The 20,740-nt window shown below is 36.4% G+C and overlaps 1 protein-coding gene across 3 annotated transcripts in view; it reads left to right on the forward strand.

The window, feature by feature from the left end:
• The window catches only part of slc25a42 (solute carrier family 25 member 42), a 39,936-nt gene extending 19,874 nt beyond the window's left edge, over window positions 1-20,062 (forward strand). For all 3 annotated transcript variants that reach the window (XM_039766685.1, XM_039766687.1, XM_039766686.1), the window contains exons 2-8: window positions 2,473-2,594; window positions 13,944-14,055; window positions 15,586-15,611; window positions 16,149-16,315; window positions 16,407-16,523; window positions 16,600-16,751; window positions 17,020-20,062. In XM_039766685.1, the coding sequence (XP_039622619.1) occupies window positions 2,514-2,594; window positions 13,944-14,055; window positions 15,586-15,611; window positions 16,149-16,315; window positions 16,407-16,523; window positions 16,600-16,751; window positions 17,020-17,345 (981 nt within the window). In that variant the 5' untranslated portion in view covers window positions 2,473-2,513 and the 3' untranslated portion in view covers window positions 17,346-20,062. The remainder of the gene's footprint in view (window positions 1-2,472; window positions 2,595-13,943; window positions 14,056-15,585; window positions 15,612-16,148; window positions 16,316-16,406; window positions 16,524-16,599; window positions 16,752-17,019) is intronic.
• The last annotated feature ends 678 nt before the right edge of the window (window positions 20,063-20,740 follow it).

Genomic DNA, 20,740 nt, shown 5'->3' on the forward strand with positions numbered 1-20,740 from the left:
TAAGAGTGCTCGACAATCCAGTCTGTCTTAAATTTGCATGTATTTTTTTTCTTCATTGAAGAAAGAGGTCACTTGTTAAGCAAATCTTTATGCTTCGCCTAATGTTTTTCGTCAATTTCACATATCATTTTCCATGAAGCTCTCCACCTTGTCTCTTTTTCCTGTGAAGGACAGCTGCCCTTTTTCACTTGCCACAATAGTGCTGCTCTGATTGTTTGTTCATTTGCATGAATTGCAAGCCACATTATTTTGTGCTATTTACATTCTCAGTGCTCTGAAGTAATAAGGGAAGCGCTACCTAAGAACACCCTACTCGGTAAAGCTTTATTACCAGCAAATATTGAGGAATAAAAAGAGTGGTTGCTAATTTTCAGTTTTCTATAACATCACCAAATTTCAATCATATCCGTCCGGGCATTTTTGAGATTTTTAGGCATTTCATTTTTTTGTTGAGGGGAGGGGGGTTACCACTAAATATCAAAATTTCAAAATATCCTTTCCTAGATCATACCAACTAACTAAGATGTATTATCCTGTCAAACTAAACTGAAATATTATTTTTGTTGATGAATAAGTGACTCAGTCAGTCAGCTTTGCATTTTATATATATTATTGAGTAACTGTGTTCCATATTTGATCACTTTAAAGAGAATGATGAGTAGATTTCATTTTAGAATGACTCAAAGGGTGTCAGACAGAAATGTGAAAAAAATAAACATAAATATTTTTCGAGAAAAAATAAAATTGCTGACCTTAAGACTGGTTTACTCTAACCTTGTGTAGGTATTAATTAGTGTAAACTTGAAGAAATAACAACAACATTTATTTATATAGCACATTTTCATACAAAAAGTGTAGCTCGAAGTGCTTTACATAATGAAGAATAGAAAAATAAAAGACACAGTAAGAAAATAAAATAAATCAACAATAATTAACATAGAATAATAGTAAGGTCCGATGGCCAGGGAGGACAGAAAAAACAAAAAAAAAACTGAAGACGGCTGGAGAAAAAAATAAAATCTGCAGGGATTCCAGACCATGAGACCGCCCAGTCCCCTCTGGGCATTCTACCTCACATAAATGAAACAGTCCTCTTTGTATTTAGGGTTCTTACGGAAGGACTTGATGATGATGATCATGTAGACTTCTGGCTTTTAGTCCATCAATGTTGGAGCATCATGATGCTTTGAGTAGGTGGTGGTGGTAGCGGAAAAGAAACAGAAGAGAGAGTAGGGGTTAGTACGGATTTTAGAGCCACCATAAATAGTTATTATAATGAATTGAACATACAGTGAATCAGGATTAAATTAAAGTGAAGTTATGAGAAGGCCATGTTAAAGTAAGGTGTTTTCAGCAGTGTTTTAAAGTGCTCCACTGTATTAGTCTGGCGAATTCCTATTGGCAGGCTATTCCAGATTTTAGGTGCAGCAGAAGGCCGCCTCACCACTTCTTTTAAGTTTTGCTTTTGGAATTCTAAGGAGACACTCATTTGAGTAGTTAATGTTACGATTTGAAATATAAGGTGTCAGACATTCCGATATATAAGATGGAGTGAGGTTATTTAAGGCTTTATAAACCATAAGCAGTATTTTAAAGTCAATTCTGAAAGACACAGATAACAAGTGTAGTGACATCAAAACTGGAGAAATGTGTTCGGATTTTCTTTTCCTAGTTAGGATTCTAGTAGCTGCATTCTGCACTAGTTGCAAATGATTGATGTCTTTTTTGGGTAGTCCTGAGAGGAGTGCGTTACAGTAATCTAGTCGACTGAAAACAAAAGCGTGAATTAATTTCTCAGCATCTTTCAATGATATAAGAGGTCTAACTTTTGCTATGTTTCTTAAGTGAAAAAATGCTATCCTAGTGGTCTGATAAATATGGTGTATGATTTTTAATTACATTTTTCCAGGTCTACCACAGATTAGGGCAGAAATTAAACAAAGACTTGTTTTTTTAATATAATTTTTAGTATGAGTTTATTCTTTTTCATTTTTAATTCTAATTCATTATATTTTGAAGGTATTTTTTCCTTTAAATGATCCATTTATTAGATTTGCACTGCCATCTCATCCAGGATTAGTTCTTCCCTTGTGCCCGATGCTGTGAAATCAATAAAATGGGAATGGATCGATGATGATCTGTTTCATTTTGTATATCTCAGCTGAACGAATAGTAATAGTGAATAGGTAAGATGTAATCAACAGATTCAGGAGAACATACTTTAGCCCTTGATTGCATAATACTGTTAAGCATAGTTTGATTTTAAGATGTAGCAGATTGTATACTAAAGAAAGCTGTTCGTTAAACAGATTTCAGTGAGTGCAGGCACATGTTTGCACTTAAAAAACAGTTAAATAATAGTACCAGTCACACTGGTGTAAACCTTTCTGTGATGTAAAATTCTTTCTCTGTAATGCACTCACAATTGATCCAGTTTTGTAAATGTCTGACTTACTTTACCTTTTATTTTAGATGACTGCAACTTTGCGCTTACACAACAAACCGTGGCTAGAATGGGAAACCCTGTGAAGGAAAAGAAGAGCTCTTTAACACAGGATGAGGTACACTCTGTAACTGCCAGCAATCATGCAGAGGTAAATTCTGTTTGGCACCCAACAATAAAAAGCAAAATTAGAATGAAGGTAGTCTTGCATATACATAAATAACAGTGTAACAGCAGCATGATATTTCTTTTTAAAAAAAATTACTTAAAAACACTTTAAAACTTCATGAAGATGAGCCAAATTCAGCGACATCCATCAGAGTGTGGGTGCTTAAATTTACAGGGTAATTTTAACAACTGCCCACTTTTTAAGCTGTCAGAAAATAAGTATCTTTTCTAAGAAACTACAGTACTATATAGATGTTATTTTAGTATTGATGGCATTATTTGGGACCATTTAAATTGTTAATTGATCTTGACAATTGTTTCCTGATAAGAAAACACAGAAATTTGTTTAACCCACATTATGAAAGGTCAGATAAATAATGTACTGGAATCAAAAGGCAAGTTGACTCTGGTATTGCTTCCTTTGAACAGCAATCAAGGGATGAAACATAGCAGGAAGTTGAGAAATGTCAGCAAACTATAATGAGACACTTAAGTATTATTTTTACAGCATATTTTTGATAAAAATAGCATCTATAAAATTAGCTTCAAAAATACAGCAGATGTACTTATAAGTTATGATTGCACCCCCACTTATTAGACATTTTAAATTACAATAACAAAGTAATTATACTATGTGAGTACAGTGAATTATAAAAAGGATAAGGTTTATCTGTTGATATGTTTACTATTTTAGTTGTTTCTTTGATTTTGTTGTTTTATGCATTTGCTTTTTGTAAAAGAATTCCTTCTTAAAACACATTGATTTTATTTTAATGCTGCTTTGTGTTTCTGGTCTGGAAAACTCTTCTACGGGATGCTACTGTATTGCAGTTTATGTTCCACCAGATTTTCACTCAGATTCTTAGCAAGACACAACAGTTGACAAGTTTCCATTTTTGCAGTTTATTTATTTATTTTTCATTCTACTACATTCCAAACACATGTAAGTAACCTTTATTTTGTTTTGCTTACTTACTGGATTTGGGCCTGCAGCATTTTCCTTGCCTATGCAATGGAGTCTGCAGTTGTTGTAATGTAATCTGATAAACATGCAACATATATAGTACTGGCTGTTTGTTTGTCCATTAATTTTGTTCTTTTTCCCTGCCTTGTTTCTTATCATGCAATACCTAAGAGACCAGTGACAAATGTGGACAACTTACCTTTGTTGGTACAGCTTGGGAAATGTATTGATTTTTGAAAATCTTTTTCTATAAATTGCATATGATTTTTAAATATTGTCTATATCAGAAGTTGGTATGCACTGTGTGTCTAGAAAATATTCCAGTTTGAAGTGAATACACCCTTAAATTGACCTGCGTACTATAACTGTGAGCGAATATTCACTTCATTTTCAGTTTGTTTTATCATTCTTTGCACCTCTTGTTATTATAATACTACCAAAAAAGAAATGTGTACACATTTTTAGCAAATGAAAGTGCATAAAAACTGAAACGATAATAACATCAAATTTTTCTGCAACAACACAAAGACAATGAATTTTGGCAAAACAAGAATGTATTTATCTGTTAGATCTATCAATGAAAATGCAGACAACATTAAATAATGCAGATATTTGTTAAGCATACCAAGAACAGGTCTAGCAGTCTTTCAGAAGTTTAAAAAAAGATTTGTTTATGGAGCAACAGGAAACAATTGCTCAAGCGCTTCACGCACCCAGGAAAAACAGAAATTCTGTCCAGTAGTTTCTAGGTATATTGAAACATCATGTAAATCCTAAACTCAATATTTGGTAGAATTGGTCCCATAACATTCAGTTATTATGTTTTTCTTTTTTGTTCTTCTGTTGATAAAACTGTACAATGCATATAGGTACTATTGCCAATTAAGGAAAAGTAATTTGACTTTAGCTTAAATGCCCTTTTTTGTGCAAAATTTGTTTGGCAGGAAGAACATATTAACTGGTAACAATTTTCAGAGTATCAGAAATATTAAACAGTTCTCTAGATTTGTGTGCTATTGAGGACACAGTTCTCAAAAATATTTCTTTATGCTACTTACTACATAAAGTTTGTAGTTATGGTGGAAAAAACATTTAAATTTCTGAAAGGATGGACATCTATGGTGGCAAACAATATCAAAAACATCCATTAAAAAAGTCTTACTTTACTCATGTCGCATAATCTGAATGTTTAGTCATCCATTCATTTGCCCACACCCAAGCACATAGTTTCACTAAAATATTGTGAAATAAACCAGTTCCGGTAAAGAGTCATTGTCCATAATCTTTCTGAATATGGGGTCAAGTTTTTAATTACAGATATGGATTCATTATAATATCTAAATTTTTACTTTTAAGATAGTGTTGGGGGTTTAGTACATCACCAAACAGAACTGATAATGCAAAACCGGACAAACCATTGTTTGATTATTACATCTATCATAATCGACAACAGTGCTTCAGAATCTATACAAATAAAAGGCAAAACTCTCACTGATTGACTGACTTACTGACTCACTCATCACTAATTCTCCAACTTTCCATGTAGGTAGAAGGCTGAAATTTGGCAGGCTCATTCCTTACAGAATACTTACAAAAGTTAAGCAGGTTTCATTTTGAAATTCTATGCGTAACGGTCATAATTGAATCCTACTTACGTACATATATACGTCCATAGCCTGCAGCTCGGTCGCCGTGTTAGGTGGCGTTGCGTCCCCCATCACCACGCCTCCCACGTAGTTGGCTGCCTGCCTATATTGTGTCCCCCATCCCCACGCCTCCCACGTAATTGACTGACTGCCCATATAAGGCTGTCCGTCGCTCCGGTCTCTTCATTCCCTTCTTTGCTTCGTCATGGTATTCACGTCTCCCTGCTGATAACTGCAGCCTTTTTATTTAATCCGCTGTTTTATTGTTCGTTTATCATGATTATAGTTATTGTGTAGGTATTAGACTTAGTTTACTGTTCAGGTACCCATTTCCTTTATCGTTCCAACCGTACCCCTATTAACATGTCTATCGAGGTGATCACCATCGATCAAAGAACTGTCACTTACCTAATGGTTTCCATGCCCGGAGATGCTGCCTGCCTTTTACATTCTCTGTGTTACATATTGTACGGCCATATCAGGCTCAATCTTGATATCCGGAGGAACATTGTGTCTTATGTATTGAATGACTGGGACAGGTTCAAGGTGTGGACTGATGACGGTACAGGAGATAATTATACTACACAGGGGCACTATAAGAGTGAAATGCTTAAGCCCTTCACCTGTGCTTCTGCATGTGAGTTGATGGCTGCCGCTGAATTGTTCGGTTGTCGCTTTCAAGTGTACCGAAATGACCAAATATTTTACACCTTTGGAGAACCGCCAATGCCTCTTAAATATCTTAGATTCACAGGTGACGATTCAAGTAGTGGACACTTTGATGTTTATGAATGTTTCAACTCTCAAAAGTTGGATGTGAAGTTATCGATGAAGCCGGTTGTATGCTTACAACACTTGACAGATGCTGAAAGTCACTTCAGCACAAGTCCTGCAAATACTAACGTAATTGAAACAAACCATGAAACTCAAACCGATTATGACAGCAGCAATCCAAGCTGTGAGAAAACAGTAAAAAGGAGGCGTGTCAGACGTCGTGGTGCATTTTCTGATGCAGCTAGACGGAAATAACTTCGTGCTGCTGCCGTCAAATACTCGCAGAAAAATCCACAAGTTGATAGACACGCTGTTGCTAAATACTCGCAGGCAAATCCACAAGTTCATAGAGACGCTGTCGCTAAATACTCTCAGGCAATTCCACAAGTTCATAGACACGCTGCCACTAAATATTCGCAGGCAAATCCACAAGTTAATACCGGGAATGCCTGTTAAACATCTTAGATTCACGAGTAGCGATTTGGGTAGTGAACATTTCGATGAATGAAGCCTGTTATCTTTACAACGGTTGACATACATGGAATGTAACATGTCCTCCAAATACGAACCTGATTGAAAGAAATAATGATAATCAAATCCTTGATGACAGCAATACTCATAACAGTGACAAAACAATTACATTGACAATCATGTTACATTATTTTTAAAATGTTTTATTTTTCATAACTTCTTTAACACACTACTTCTCTGCTGCGAAGCGCGGGTATTTTGCTAGTATACTGCTCAAAAGAATTAAAGGAACACTTTTTAATCAGAGTATAGCATAAAGTCAATGAAACTTATGGCATATTAATCTGGTCAGTTAAGTAGCAGAGGGGGTTGTTAATCAGTTTCAGCTGCTGTGGTGTTAATGAAATTAACAACAGATGCACTAGAGGGGCAACAATGAGATGACCCCCAAAACAGGAATGGTTTAACAGGTGAAGGCCACTGACATTTTTCCCTCCTCATCTTTTCTGACTGTTTCTTCACTAGTTTTGCATTTGGCTACAGTCAGTGTCACTACTGGTAGCATAAGGCGATACTTGGACCCTACAGAGGTTGCACAGGTAGTCCAACTTCTCCAGGATGGCACATCAATATGTGTCATTGCCAGAAGGTTTGCTGTGTCTCCCTGCACAGTCTCAAGGGCATGGAGGAGATTCTAGGAGACAAGCAGTTACTCTAGGAGAGCTGGAGAGGGCCATAGAAGGTCCATAACCCATCAGCAGGACCAGTATCTGCTCCTTTGGGCAAGGAGGAACAGGATGAGCACTGCCAGAGCCCTACAAAATGACCTCCAGCAGGCCACTGGTGTGAATGTCTCTGACCAAACAACCAGAAAGACTTCATGAGGGTGACCCAAGGGCCCCATGTCCTCTAATGGGCCCTGATCTCACTGCCCAGGAGCATGCAGCTCGATTGGCATTCGCCATAGAATACCAGAATTGGCAGATGCACCACTGGTGCCCTGTGCTTTTTACAGATGAGAGCAGGTTCACCCTGAGCACTTGACAGAAGTGAAAGGGTCTGGAGAAGCCATGGAGAACATTATGCTGCCTGTAACATCATTCAGCATGAGCAGTTTGGTGGTGGGTTAATGATTGTCTGGGAAGGCATATCCATGGAGGGTCACACAGACCACTACAGGCTTGACAAAGGCACCTTGGCTGCCATTAGGTATCAGGATGAAATCCTTGGACCCATTGTCAGACCCTATGCTGGTACAGTGGCTCCTGGTGCACGACAATTCCTGGCTTCATGTGGTGAGAGTATGCAGGCAGTTCCTGGAGGATGAAGGAATTGATACCATTGACTGGCCACCACACTTTCCTGACCTAAATCCAATAGAACACCTCTGGGACATTATGTTTTGGTCCATCCAATGCCACCAGGTTGCACCTCAGACTGTCCAGGAGCTCAGTGATGCCCTGGTCCAGATCTAGGAGGAGATCCCCACAACACCATCTGTCATCTCATTAGAAGCATGCACCGATGTTGTCAGGCATGTATACAAGAACACAGGGGCCATACAAAGTGCTGCGTACAATTTTGAGTTGCTGCAATTAAATTTTGGCTAAATGGACTAGCCTGCCACATAATTTTTTCACTCTGATTTTTGGGGCGTCTTTGAATTCAGGGCTCTGTAGGTTGATCATTTTCATTTCCATCAAACGATGTGGCATCCTTTCGTTCCTAACACATTACCCACTCTATATCAGTATAGATATCCAGGAGGATTTCTTTTTCCCATTGAGATCTGATGTGTTTTCAAAGTGTTCCTTTAATTTTTTAGCAGTTTATATATATATATATATATATATATATATATATATATATAAAGTGTGTGTGTGTGTATGTATATATGTATACATCTATATATATAAAAGCCAAATACCACTGACTCATGGGGCTTGAAATTTGGAATGTAGGTTACCCTTGGCCCATAGGTGCTTGATAAGAAACAGCTTTAAAAATTTCGTGGTCCATGCGCGAAATTTGTTATAGTTTTTTAGACCCATTTGTATGTGTGTCCACTTTTCACGAGTGAACTACTTAACGGAGTTAGATTGGGTTTTTTCTATAATTTGCTTGAACATTCCATTGTTTTAACAACTTTCCCATTGCACTAAGTATCATAGTTCGGCGGATTTCCCGGGTAAAGGTCTGTAGGGAACTGAGAAAGACAGTCAGTGCACTCCGCCGACCCCCTGGTCGGATGTTTTATTTCAATTACTTAGACCCTTTAGCTGCCTCCTACTCGCACGTGTGTGACAGTATATTTATTTATATGTACACAGTCATATGAAAATGTTTTTAATCCCCTCTCAGCCTGCATAATAACTTACTTTCAACAAAAAAGATAACAGTGGTATGTCTCTCATTTCCTGGGAACATCTGAGTACCGGGGTGTTTTTAGATTTTTAGTGAAGCAGTATTTAGTTGTATGAAATTAAATCAAATGTGACAAACTGGTTGTGCAAATATTTGGGGACCCTTGCAATTTTGTTGATTTGAATGCATGTAACTGCTCAATACTGATTACTTGCATCACCAAATTAGTTGGATTAGCTCGTTAAGCCTTGAACTTCATAGACAGGTGTGTCCAATCATGAGAAAAGGTATTTAATGTGGTCAATTGCAAGTTGTGCTTCCCTTTGACTCTCCTTTGAAGAGTGACAGCATGGGATTCTCAAAGCAACTCTTAAAAGATCTGAAAACAAAGATTGTTCAGTATCATGGTTTACAAAAAGCTATCTCAGAAGTTTAAACTGTCAGTTTCAACTGTAAGGAATGTAATCAGGAATGGAAGGTCACAGGCACAGTTGCTGTTAAACCCAGGCTTGGCAGGCCAAGAAAAATAGAGGAGCAGCATATGTGCAGGAGTGTGAGAATGGTTACAGACAACCCACAGATCACCTCCAAAGACCTGCAAGAACATCTTGCTGCAGATGGTGTATCTGTACATCGTTCTACAATTCAGCGTAATTTGCACAAAGAACATCTGTATGGCAGGGTGATGAGAAAGAAGCCTTTTCTGCATTCACCCCACAAACAGAGTCGCTTGTTGTATGCAAATGCTCATTTAGACAAGCCGGATTAATTTTGGAACAAAGTGCTTTGGACTGATGAGACAAAAATTTAGTTATTTGGTCCTAACAAAAAGCGCTTTGCATGGCTGAAGAAGAATACTGCATTCCAAGAAAAACACCTGCTATCTACTGTCATATTTGGTAGCGGTTCCATCATGCTGTGTGGCTAGTTCAGGGACTGGGGCCCTTGTTAAGGTCGAGGGTCGGATGAGTTCAACTCAATATCTACAAATTCTTCAGGATAATGTTCAAGCATCAGTCACAAAATTGAAGTTACGCAGGGGTGGATATTCCAACAAGACGATGACCCAAAACACAGTTCGAAATCTACAAATGCATTTATGCAGAGGGAGAAGTACAATGTTCTGAAATGGCCGTCACAGTCCCCGTGACTTGAGTATCATCGAAAATCTATGGGATAATTTGAAGCAGGCTGTCCATGCTCGGCAGCCATGAAATTTAACTGAACTGAAGAGATTTTGTATGGAAGAATGGTCAAAAATACCTCCATCCAGAATCCAAACCCTCATCAAAGGTTATGGGCGGTGTCTAGAGGATGTTATATTTGCAGAAGGAGGCTCAACTAAGTATTGATATAATATCTCTGTTGGGGTGCCCAAATTTATGCACCTGTCTAATTTTGTTATGATGCATATTGCATATTTTCTGTTAATCCAATTAACTTAATGTCACTGCTGAAATACCACTGTTTCCATAAGGCATGTCATATATTAAAAGAAAGTCACTACTTTGAAAGCTCAGCCAATGATAAACACAAATCCAAAGAATTAAGAGGGGTTCCCAAGTTTTTCATATGACTGTATATATGCATATGTATATGTGTATATACAGTTGTGCTTGAAAGTTTGTGAACCCTTTAGAATTTTCTATATTTCTGCATAAATATGACCTAAAACATCATCAGATTTTCACTCAAGTCCTAAAAGTAGATAAAGAGAAAATAGTTAAACAAATGAGACAAAAATGTTATACTTGTTCATTTATTTATTGAGGAAAATGATCACATATTACATATTTGTGAGTGGCAAAAGTATGTGAATCTTTGCTTTCAGTATCTAATGTGACCCCCTTTGCAGCAATAACTGCAACTAAATGTTTCCGGTAACTTTTGATCATTCCTGCACACCGGCTTGGAGGAATTTTAGCCCATTCCTCCATATAGAACAGCTTAAACTCTGGGATGTTGGTGCGTTTCCTCACATTAACTACTCGCTTCAGGTCCTTCCACAACACTTCAATTGGATTAAGGTCAGGACTTTGACTTGGCCATTCCAATGCATTAACTTTATTCTTCTTTAACTATTCTTTGGTAGATCGACTTGTGTGCTTAGGGGTCGTTGTCTTGCTGCATGACCCACCTTCTCTTGAGATTCAGTTCATGGACAGATGTCCTGACATTTTCCTTTAGAATTCTCTGATATAATTCAGAATTCATTGTTCCATCAATGAAGGCAAGCCGACCTGGCCCAGATGCAGTAAAACAGGCCCAAACCATGATACTATCACCACCATGTTTCACAGTTGGGATAAGGTTCTTATGCTGGAATGCAGTATTTTCCTTTCTCCAAATATAATGCTTTTCCTTTAAACCAAAAAGTTCTATTTTGGTCTCATCTGTCCACAAAACATTCTTCCAATAGCCTTCTGGTTTGTCCACGTGATCTTTAGCAAACAGCAGATGAGCAGCAATGTTTTTTTTGGAGAGCAGTGGCTTTCTCCTTGCAACCCTGCCATGCACACCATTGTTGTTCAGCGTTCTCCTGATGATGAACTCATGAACATGAACATTAGCCACTGTGAGAGAGGCCTTCAGTTGCTTAGAAGTTACCCTGGGGTCCTTTGTGACCTCGCCGACTATTATACGCCTTGCTCTTGGAGTGATCTTTGTTGGTCAACCACTCCTGGGGAGGGTAACAATGGCCTTGAATTTCCTTTATTTGTATACAGTCTGTCTGACTGTGGATTGGTGGAGTCCAAACTCTTTAGAGATGGTTTTGTAACCTTTTCCAGCCTGATGAGCATCAACAACTCTTTTTCTGAGGTCCTCAGAAATCTCCTTTGTTTGTGCCATGATACACTTCCACAAACATGTGTTGTGAAGAGCAGACTTTGATAGTTCCTGTTCTTTAAATAACACAGGGTGCCCACTCACATCTGATTGTCATCCCATTGATTGAAAACACCTGACTCTAATTTCACCTTCAAACTAACTGCTAATCCCAGAGGTTCACATACTTTTGCCACTCACAAATATGTAATATTCGATCATTTTCCTCAATAAATAAATGACCAAGAATAATATTTTTCTCTCATTTATTTAACTGGTTTCCGTTTATCTACTTTTAGGACTTGAGTGAAAATCTGATGATGTTTTAGGTCATATTTATGCAGAAATATACAAAATTCTAAAGGGTTCACAAACTTTCAAGCACAACTGTATATGTATATATGTATATGTGTATGTATATGTATATGTGTATGCATATATATATATATATATATATATATATATATATATATATATATATATACACATACATATATATATATATATATATATATATATATATATATATATATATATATATATATACATACACATACAGTACAGGCCAAAAGTTTGGACACACCTCCTCATTCAATGTGTTTTCATTATTTTCATGACCATTTACATTGGTAGATTCTCACTGAAGGCATCAAAACTATGAATGAACACATGTGAAGTTATGTACTTAACAAAAAAAGGTGAAATAACTGAAAACATTTTTTATATTCTAGTTTCTTCAAAATAGCCACCCTTTGCTCTGATTACTGCTTTGCACACTCTTGGCATTCTCTCGATGAGCTTCATTAGGTAGTCACCTGAAATGGTTAGCATACAACAGTCGGTAGTTTTCCTTGTATATTTCAAGGTTGTTTTGGGACAACCTTCTCTTTCACCAGAACATACTGCAGATGTCTGGGGGCTTCTGAGTATCCCTTCACCAGACCAGAGCCTTCTTCTAAAAAACAATCAAAACAATACAATTATAATGCAGTGCATTAATGTGTATTTTAGTGTATCTTAGCCCTACATTTACAGAGAACACAGAAAAAAATGTATGTTTAACACCCTAAGTGCCTGTTTTCTTTTCCATAATTTGTTATCCCTGGATCCCTTGGACCGTTGAGGCATTGTACCCAATCCTCATCTCATCCACATATGTTAATACTTCCTATGGTATTACAATCTTGGTCAAACATACTTATAAGTTTGTAGTTACTTTTGCTTTTTGATTGTAATTTAATAATAACTTCATATGGATCTTTTCTGTCATTCTTTTCATTGGTAGACTTGTAATAAACTGACTACATTAATTGAAATATAAGATGTTTTCCGATAGCAGGAACTTTTTTTCAGAAACTAGTGAGATCCTGTACGATGTTGGCCATTGCCCACTTGTGATCCCTGGTCACTTGTTTTGTGTTTCCACCTCACAACAGGAATTGTAATCTTTATGCAAAATATGTGATGTGCAAAAAAGAGAGATACTGTGCATGATGAGGCACGTTCAGGAATTCCCAGGGGATATTATTGCTTCAGTCTGGTGCTTTGCATGGTACACCCGGGAGGCAACTATGAATGGTGATGCAGTGTATTTCGGAGTTCATATGGGACACTGGCACCTTACTAATTCCAAGCGATCATGAGTTCACAAGGGAGATTATTGCTTCAATGCTACAGATGATGCAGTGAACCAAGAAGATGGTTTATAAAAGAGTGATCCGGTGTGAAGTACAGTGCTCCATCTTCACCGTTAGCTCTCAAATTAATAATAGATTTGTAAGATGGTTGGCATAATTCATCATCCAAGCCCCTCCCATGATAGTTCCTATTTGAAAGAAAAGTACATGCCCTGGAAGAATGAGCTTTAAAAAGTACCAGGAACTTCCTACCTGGAACTGCTAATGGCCCTGGTTACTGTGGTGGGAATGCTACAAAAGTTCCTGAATTTCTAAAGTTCCCTGGTTCCTGATAAAACATTCCTGCAATGGGAAAGCACCTTCTTTCCTATTTACCCATGGTTTGATAATGTGCAGTATAGTGTTATGTTTCATTTGATGTTTAGCTTGTTACTGGTGTTACAGGCATCCTGTAAATTGGAGAACTTTGGGCATAGTTGACTTAAGTACAAGGGAGTGGCCATTATTTTCCCAATATAGAGTATCCTGATTGTGATGTAACTGAGATAATTTTTTACCCAAATTTGTAGTGATGTACATTTTAAACTTCTACTGTTTTTGCCAAATTAATCACAATGGATTTTTCACCAGCTATAATTTTTTAAATTTAGGGCAATAAAGAGAGTCATAATGTGTTAAACTCCTTGGTGTCTGGGGCATTTGCTGGAGCTGTGGCCAAGACAGCAGTGGCGCCATTGGACAGAACAAAGATTATATTTCAAGGTAGGTTCTCTTTAAATGTTAACATTACTGAAAAATCTGAAGTTTTACTATATGGTTGACCTTAAATTTTTTTTTACCTTAAAAAATATGTCAATAAATATGCCAACTGACAAATGATAATTTTCCCCAGTCCACACAATCAGGCACAAATCAAACGACTAAAGACATGCCTAGGTAATGGGAGGATGGTTTACTGATAAATGGTGCCACTATATAATTGCTGTGTAAAAGTCAAACTAAATTGTGCTTATGTTACATTCTGTCTTTGCAAAAGTGGCTACATTTAAGGCTGGTTTCTATGCCTTGCAGTAAGTGGTATCTTACCATGAACTACAGAGATAGACCCAAAAGTTTACCGCACCTGAAAATAGTGCTGCATCTTCTGACTGAAACTTTTCAATGGAAGAGAGCTGTCAGCTAGTGGGATTACATGTTTTTTAAATAATAAAACCTAGGAGCTTTATATGATTGTAGTTTTAGCTTACAGAATTTGGTTAACATTTCTTTTTGGGACAGTTAGTCAGTTTTTAATTTATACATTGCCCTAAAGGGAGAGAGAACATTATTGTCATAAAAATATCAAAGAAAATAACTGAAAGAGCGTGCCATAGTAAGTGTTAAATGAAAGCATAATCAGAATGAGTACAGAAGTGGTATTATATGACAGTTAAGTAATACAGAGTTGCAGGTGAAACTGATCAAAATGCCAAAAAGGATGATTTCTTTTCAAGTATTATTTAAATATTAATACTGACAGAGCTTCACAGATTAAACTGGTAAATGAGTTTTTGAGTTTAGGATCTTAAATGCTCATCGTTCTTGAGTTATATTACAGTATAATGTGGAGGTCTCAAAGAATTTCTTGCATGTACTAGAGTTTGGTAGAAAGTATGGGTTGTGGAAATGACTGACTTTGTATGTCAGTAGCGGACGTTGGGTGACAGTATGATATATAGTACTTTACAATTGTATTCAAGCCATTTTAGAGGTGATGTGCTTATTGCATTTCATCTACATTACAACTCTGGTAGTAACATTTTGAACCTATTTTAAACTCTTACTACTTATTGCAGGAACATCACTGAAAGTGAATTGTGATGTTTGTGATATAGTAAAAATGTGAATGGGTATTTTTGTTAGAGGAGGGGAAAAAACGTTGCACTGTTGTATGTCAATTTTGGAATGACTGGAAATATTTCTAAGGATCAAGTTGTAGAGATAAGCATTAAAGGTTCTCAAGGTATACATCATAGTATAAACAGATGTCTTGTTAGTGATCAGCTCAAGACATTGTACTAACAAATATCCATACATTGTTGTCATTAAAGCAGAGGGTGAGCTTAGTTATATCTGGTTGAAATGCCAGAATGATTTTCTTGAAGATCTAGGTATCATCAGAATACAGTTATTGTGAAATACAAGTTCTGGCAGAAGAGTTGTTTAAAGCAGTAGTATAACCCTTTAGTATGTGGCAATTGTAGCAACACTGTCACAAACAGATCTTATTTCAGTGTCTTTCTGTATTTTCAGTTTCGGCAAGAAGATTTTCAGCTAAGGTAAGAACATGATGGACTTTTTTTTTGGTGTCATTAAATGTAGTAGTAACATTAATATCTGTAATTTACAAACCATCCTTGCATAGCAACTTTCATGCTGAACATCTTCCTATAAGGATTTACTTATAGAGCAGAGCCTTTGGGTTCTTTTGTTTTAGACAATAATACACCCACATCTTATTGCTTGATTTAATCATTGTTTCTCATTTCGTGCCCTTTTAAATAATTTGTTTAAAGCCATAATCCATCATTAGGAATGTGTGTACTTGTGTGTGTGTGTGTGTGTGTGTGCGTGCATGTGCGTTTAAATCTACCTCAGCTCTTACTTCTTTCTTACCTTCAAGTTGAGCAGCTCTATTTCCCAAATAAGTGTATGCAATTTTTCTATCTATCCATCCATCCTAATATAGCTAGTTAAGACATCGTGGAGAAATTGAAAAAGTTGATACCAGTAATAAAGTGGTCAGCATGACCAGTTGAGACATTATTGTAATCCCTCCATGAATCTTATTTTCATTTTGTCCTTCTGTTTTGTAGGAAGCCTACAAGGTAATTTATCACACGTACCTTAATGATGGCTTCTTCAGTCTGTGGCGAGGAAATTCTGCCACTATGGTCCGTGTCATCCCCTATGCAGCCATCCAGTTTTGCTCACATGAACAGTACAAAAGACTTCTTGGAGGTTATTATGGCTTCCAAGGAAGGTAAGGTGGCAGTCACAACTTGTAATTCTGAATAACAGAGGAGATCATTTCCAGCTTGTTTTTGAGCTCTTTTATATCTTTTCATTTATAGAGCTTTGCCCGCTTTTCCTCGCTTCCTGGCTGGATCTTTAGCAGGAATTACTGCTTCCATGCTGACATACCCATTGGACATGGTCCGAGCTCGGATGGCAGTTACACCTAAAGAAATGTGAGAGGCTGTCTACTGAATGTCTTCTTGGCAGTGGTGTTCTTGCCATTATTGACTATCTTATCCATTTTCCCAGGTACAGCAATATATTTCACGTGTTCATTCGTATCTCCCAGGAGGAGGGTCTTCCCACACTGTATCGAGGGTTTACACCTACAATTCTAGGAGTGATTCCTTATGCTGGACTAAGCTTTTTCACCTATGAAACCCTAAAGAAGCTTCATGCAGGTACTTTGTGAGTGGGGTTGTTGTAATGGTATATCTTTGCAGCACTGAGAGCTCCCTACCAATCTTTATGCATTTGTGAGTGGCTCACTTCACAAGTATGATCAAGTTGTTCTGGGAAAGTAAAGTATTAAAAGTGTTAATTACTAACCCAGGAAAAGTGAAAGTATAATATCACTTGACCTCACTAACTACACAACAAGTATGAGGGAAATCCAGGTTGCTTACAAATGCATTTCAAGTATGACCTTACAGAGTTCTCTCTCCACAGATCACAGTGGTCGTCTGCAGCCTTATTCATATGAGCGTCTATTATTTGGTGCCTGTGCTGGTCTTATTGGACAGTCGGCTTCATACCCTCTGGATGTGGTTCGTCGGCGTATGCAGACCGCTGGTGTGACAGGCCACACGTACAACTCCATTGTTGGCACCATACGAGAGATTGTCAGAGAGGAGGGCTTTGTGCGGGGACTTTACAAAGGACTTAGCATGAACTGGGTAAAGGGACCCATTGCAGTGGGTATTAGTTTCACAACTTTTGACCTTACACAGATTCTTCTGCGAAAGCTGCAACAATGTGGTTACATCCAGCAGTAACCAAAACTGAAGAATTGTGGATGGACATGAGATGAGTGCAAGGGGTCAGAGCAAGAAGATGATACAGAAGGTCAGTGCTGAAGTGTGTTCAGATGGATTTCACTTCAGAGTTCCTCACAACAGCACCCAGTGTTTAATTCATTGTTCCTGTGTTCGTTTTAGTATCTTGGGCCATTACTTTTAAACCAAGAGTCGTCCTTGTGTAGTCCTCCCATTCTTGGCTACAGTTGAGTATCAGTATTATTAAAATGCATCAGACATTTAAAGTATGTTGCCAAATGTTTTAAACATTATGAAACATACAATATTTTATGCCCATATGCATATGAAAATTGCAATTCAAATCCCAACATGACTAGGACGTAAAGCACAGGAGTCATAGTTTAAAATGTTTATATTCCATGATTAAAATGTATGCAAAAAATGAAAAATTACACATGTACCAATAACATCAATTTTAAGCATTCTGCCAAATGCAGGGACCGTGTGGACATTTTGAGGGCCATCACTTGTTTCTAAAATATTTTCTTCTAAATTTCCTTCTGTGTCTATTGTATAGCGACAGCTCAAATTAGTGTAATTTGTTTTGTTTATTCTTTTTGCACACATCATAAAAGCATAAATAATACATTTACATGCGTATGATTGAACACATAAAAGCATACCATCAGCAGCTACTGAAGGCTACAAGTGAGAAAAAGTCTTCAAGGGGCTACTCCTTGGTTGGAGCACATCATCCCTTTCCTATTATTGTTGGAGTTCTTTTGTGTTCATGCTTCCATAATAGAAATTACACATTGCTTCTGTTTTGCTTTTGAATGAGATTCATGGTAAAGAACAACTGATTTTAATGGATATATATTATGTCAATGTCAGAAATCTCCAACAAAGCATTGCTAATTCACATTGAGTCATGGCAGTAAATTTTATATAATCATCTTATTTACCTTAAAATATACTATATCAGTACATCTTTCAGTGCTCTGTAGTTCATGTTGGTTTTTGCTGTCTGTTCTCCTTTCTTGCCCATATTTTAAAAGACAAAAGAAGGATCATTTGTATAAATATTTCATAGAATGATATATAACAGAGGTTTTCTAGACTGTTTTATGTTTGGTCACCAGTTAACAAAATTATTGAAAATTGTCTACTTTGTTTTTAGATTGTAATGTATGAAAGGATTTTATTTTGTTTTATTTTGATAGTGATACCTTTAAATGACATTATGGTGGTCTTGTGGACTTATTTGAATTTACCTCTTTTAAAGTCATTTTTAAATGCCAGCGTGGAAGAAAATACCCTTTTTTAATTAAAAATCTTATAACTGTATATTTTTGCCCTCATTGGAACAGTAGCAAGGAGAGATTCCTATTATTTATTTTTCTTTACTTTCTGTTTGCTTAATGCAACATTAAAAGAGGATTACTATGATTTCTTTATTATATTTAAGCTGCAAAGCACAGAGTTCAGTTACAGGTAGGAACCCATAATAGGGGTAGTATATATCCACAAGAAGCTGTCACTTTTTTGACCAGGAGAGGTCACCATTGTCCTCTGTAATTCTTTTTAAATTCATAATGACTTTTTTTGAATTCCTGTACTTTTTCCTGTTGTATTGCCTACTTACTGACTGACAACACACAAAGCTACTCTCTGCTCTGATTGTTGGTATAATCCTTCTCCTTGGACTATTTGGCATAACTGGAAATGTCTTCAACAATTTAACAGGAACTTTGTGATATGATTCTTCCATCTGATGTTTGGACACTCACTTGGAATCTCTGTACACATGCATCCTTTTTAACAAAGCACTTCTAGTTTAGAAGATACTGACTCCTGTAAAACATATAGAAAGTTCATACAATCCATCTTGTCTTGTGCCAGAAGTAGCAGTGAAAAAAACGTACATACTCATGTACCAAACTATAGCATTAGCCCAAAGTCTCTGTGATACTTATAGTGAGCTGTGAACTCTTGAGAGAAGAATTCTAAATATGTGTGGGATTTAAGATAAAATGCGTTTTATCATTAACATTCACAAAAAGATTTGCAAAATAGTTTGAGCTGTTATGATTTTATGTTAACAAAGTAGAAATTAAATGTGCATTACAGTTTTGGAATGGTTAAGAGTTTATATGGATCATTACTGATTTAAAGCCAAGCAGTGTTTGTTTAAGTTTTCTCTTTATAAGATTAGATTTTTTTAGTTATTGTTCTTGAATTAAGTTGTGTTATATAAGATTTTGGATATAAAAATTTGGTGAAACAGACAAAAGTGTTTTCTTTACCTTCAACATGTATCCTTCAATTAAATTTGTGATTTGTTATGCTTCTCCATCATTTGCCACAAGGTGGCAGCACTTCCATTTATTATAATACATCTAATTTTTTTTCTTCTGTTCTTAATTCAGAATTAATACTAGGAAAATAATTTGTAAAGATTTGTTTTACTTTTTTTGGAGGTTATTTCTGAAACCCCAATAAAACTTTACAGGTTAAACCAGAAGCCGCTTGATGTTGGTGATGTGTTTTTAATGTTGGACAATACCTGCACAATAAAGAAAATGGCTTGGGTCCTGGTGCATTTTTCGCGTTACAGATTTTAATGCATTGTCTTCTTCTAATCTTGAAAGTCAACACTGTTCTTTGTTTTTGTTGTGGAACTGTAACAGTTTGACTGCCAAAGTGTCTTTTTAACCTTTGTCATTTTTGTCCACTTATTTTTGTGGACGATTTATAATAGTTATATTTTGGGCTGCTATGCATGCTTTCATTTTTTTTTTTGCCAACAACGAATAAAGTATTCAGAAACAACATTTATTGTCTCTTCTGTATTTTTAATTCAAAAGTATTATAGATACTGCAATGTGTAATTAAAAGTGTAACAGTTAAAACGTTTTTTTCCACAAGGTTGGATAAAGAAGATAAGGGACATCAAGTTCCACAAAATAAAACAAAATCCTAATGATTTCATTAACAAACTGAATGGGGTCCTGCTATGTATGATGACACAGTAGTGTCGGTGGCTGAATTTTTAGTTTTCTGGGATCCCCAAAAATACTGCATTATTTCTTTATATAACTATTAATGTTACAAGACTACATTTCTTTTAAGTGAATAATATCTAATATATGACCAATTTGGCAGATGAGCATGTAATTTTAACGTTTGTTTTTTTCTTGTAAGTTGTGTTAAATGATTTTGTTAAAAGAGCTGATTTATTTAATTTAATATATTCTTTGTTATTTCCTCAAAATAATTTTGAGTTTGTTGTTTGCAGACATGAATCATTTTCTCTTCATAGATATTTATGGTGCAAGAGTGTTGTGGCAGTTCACATTATTATTATTATTACTATCTCCTCATTCAGCGAGCATTTTAAAAATGTATATTAC

This window comes from Polypterus senegalus, chromosome 10 (assembly GCF_016835505.1).
Source record: "Polypterus senegalus isolate Bchr_013 chromosome 10, ASM1683550v1, whole genome shotgun sequence".
NCBI lineage: Eukaryota > Metazoa > Chordata > Cladistia > Polypteriformes > Polypteridae > Polypterus > Polypterus senegalus.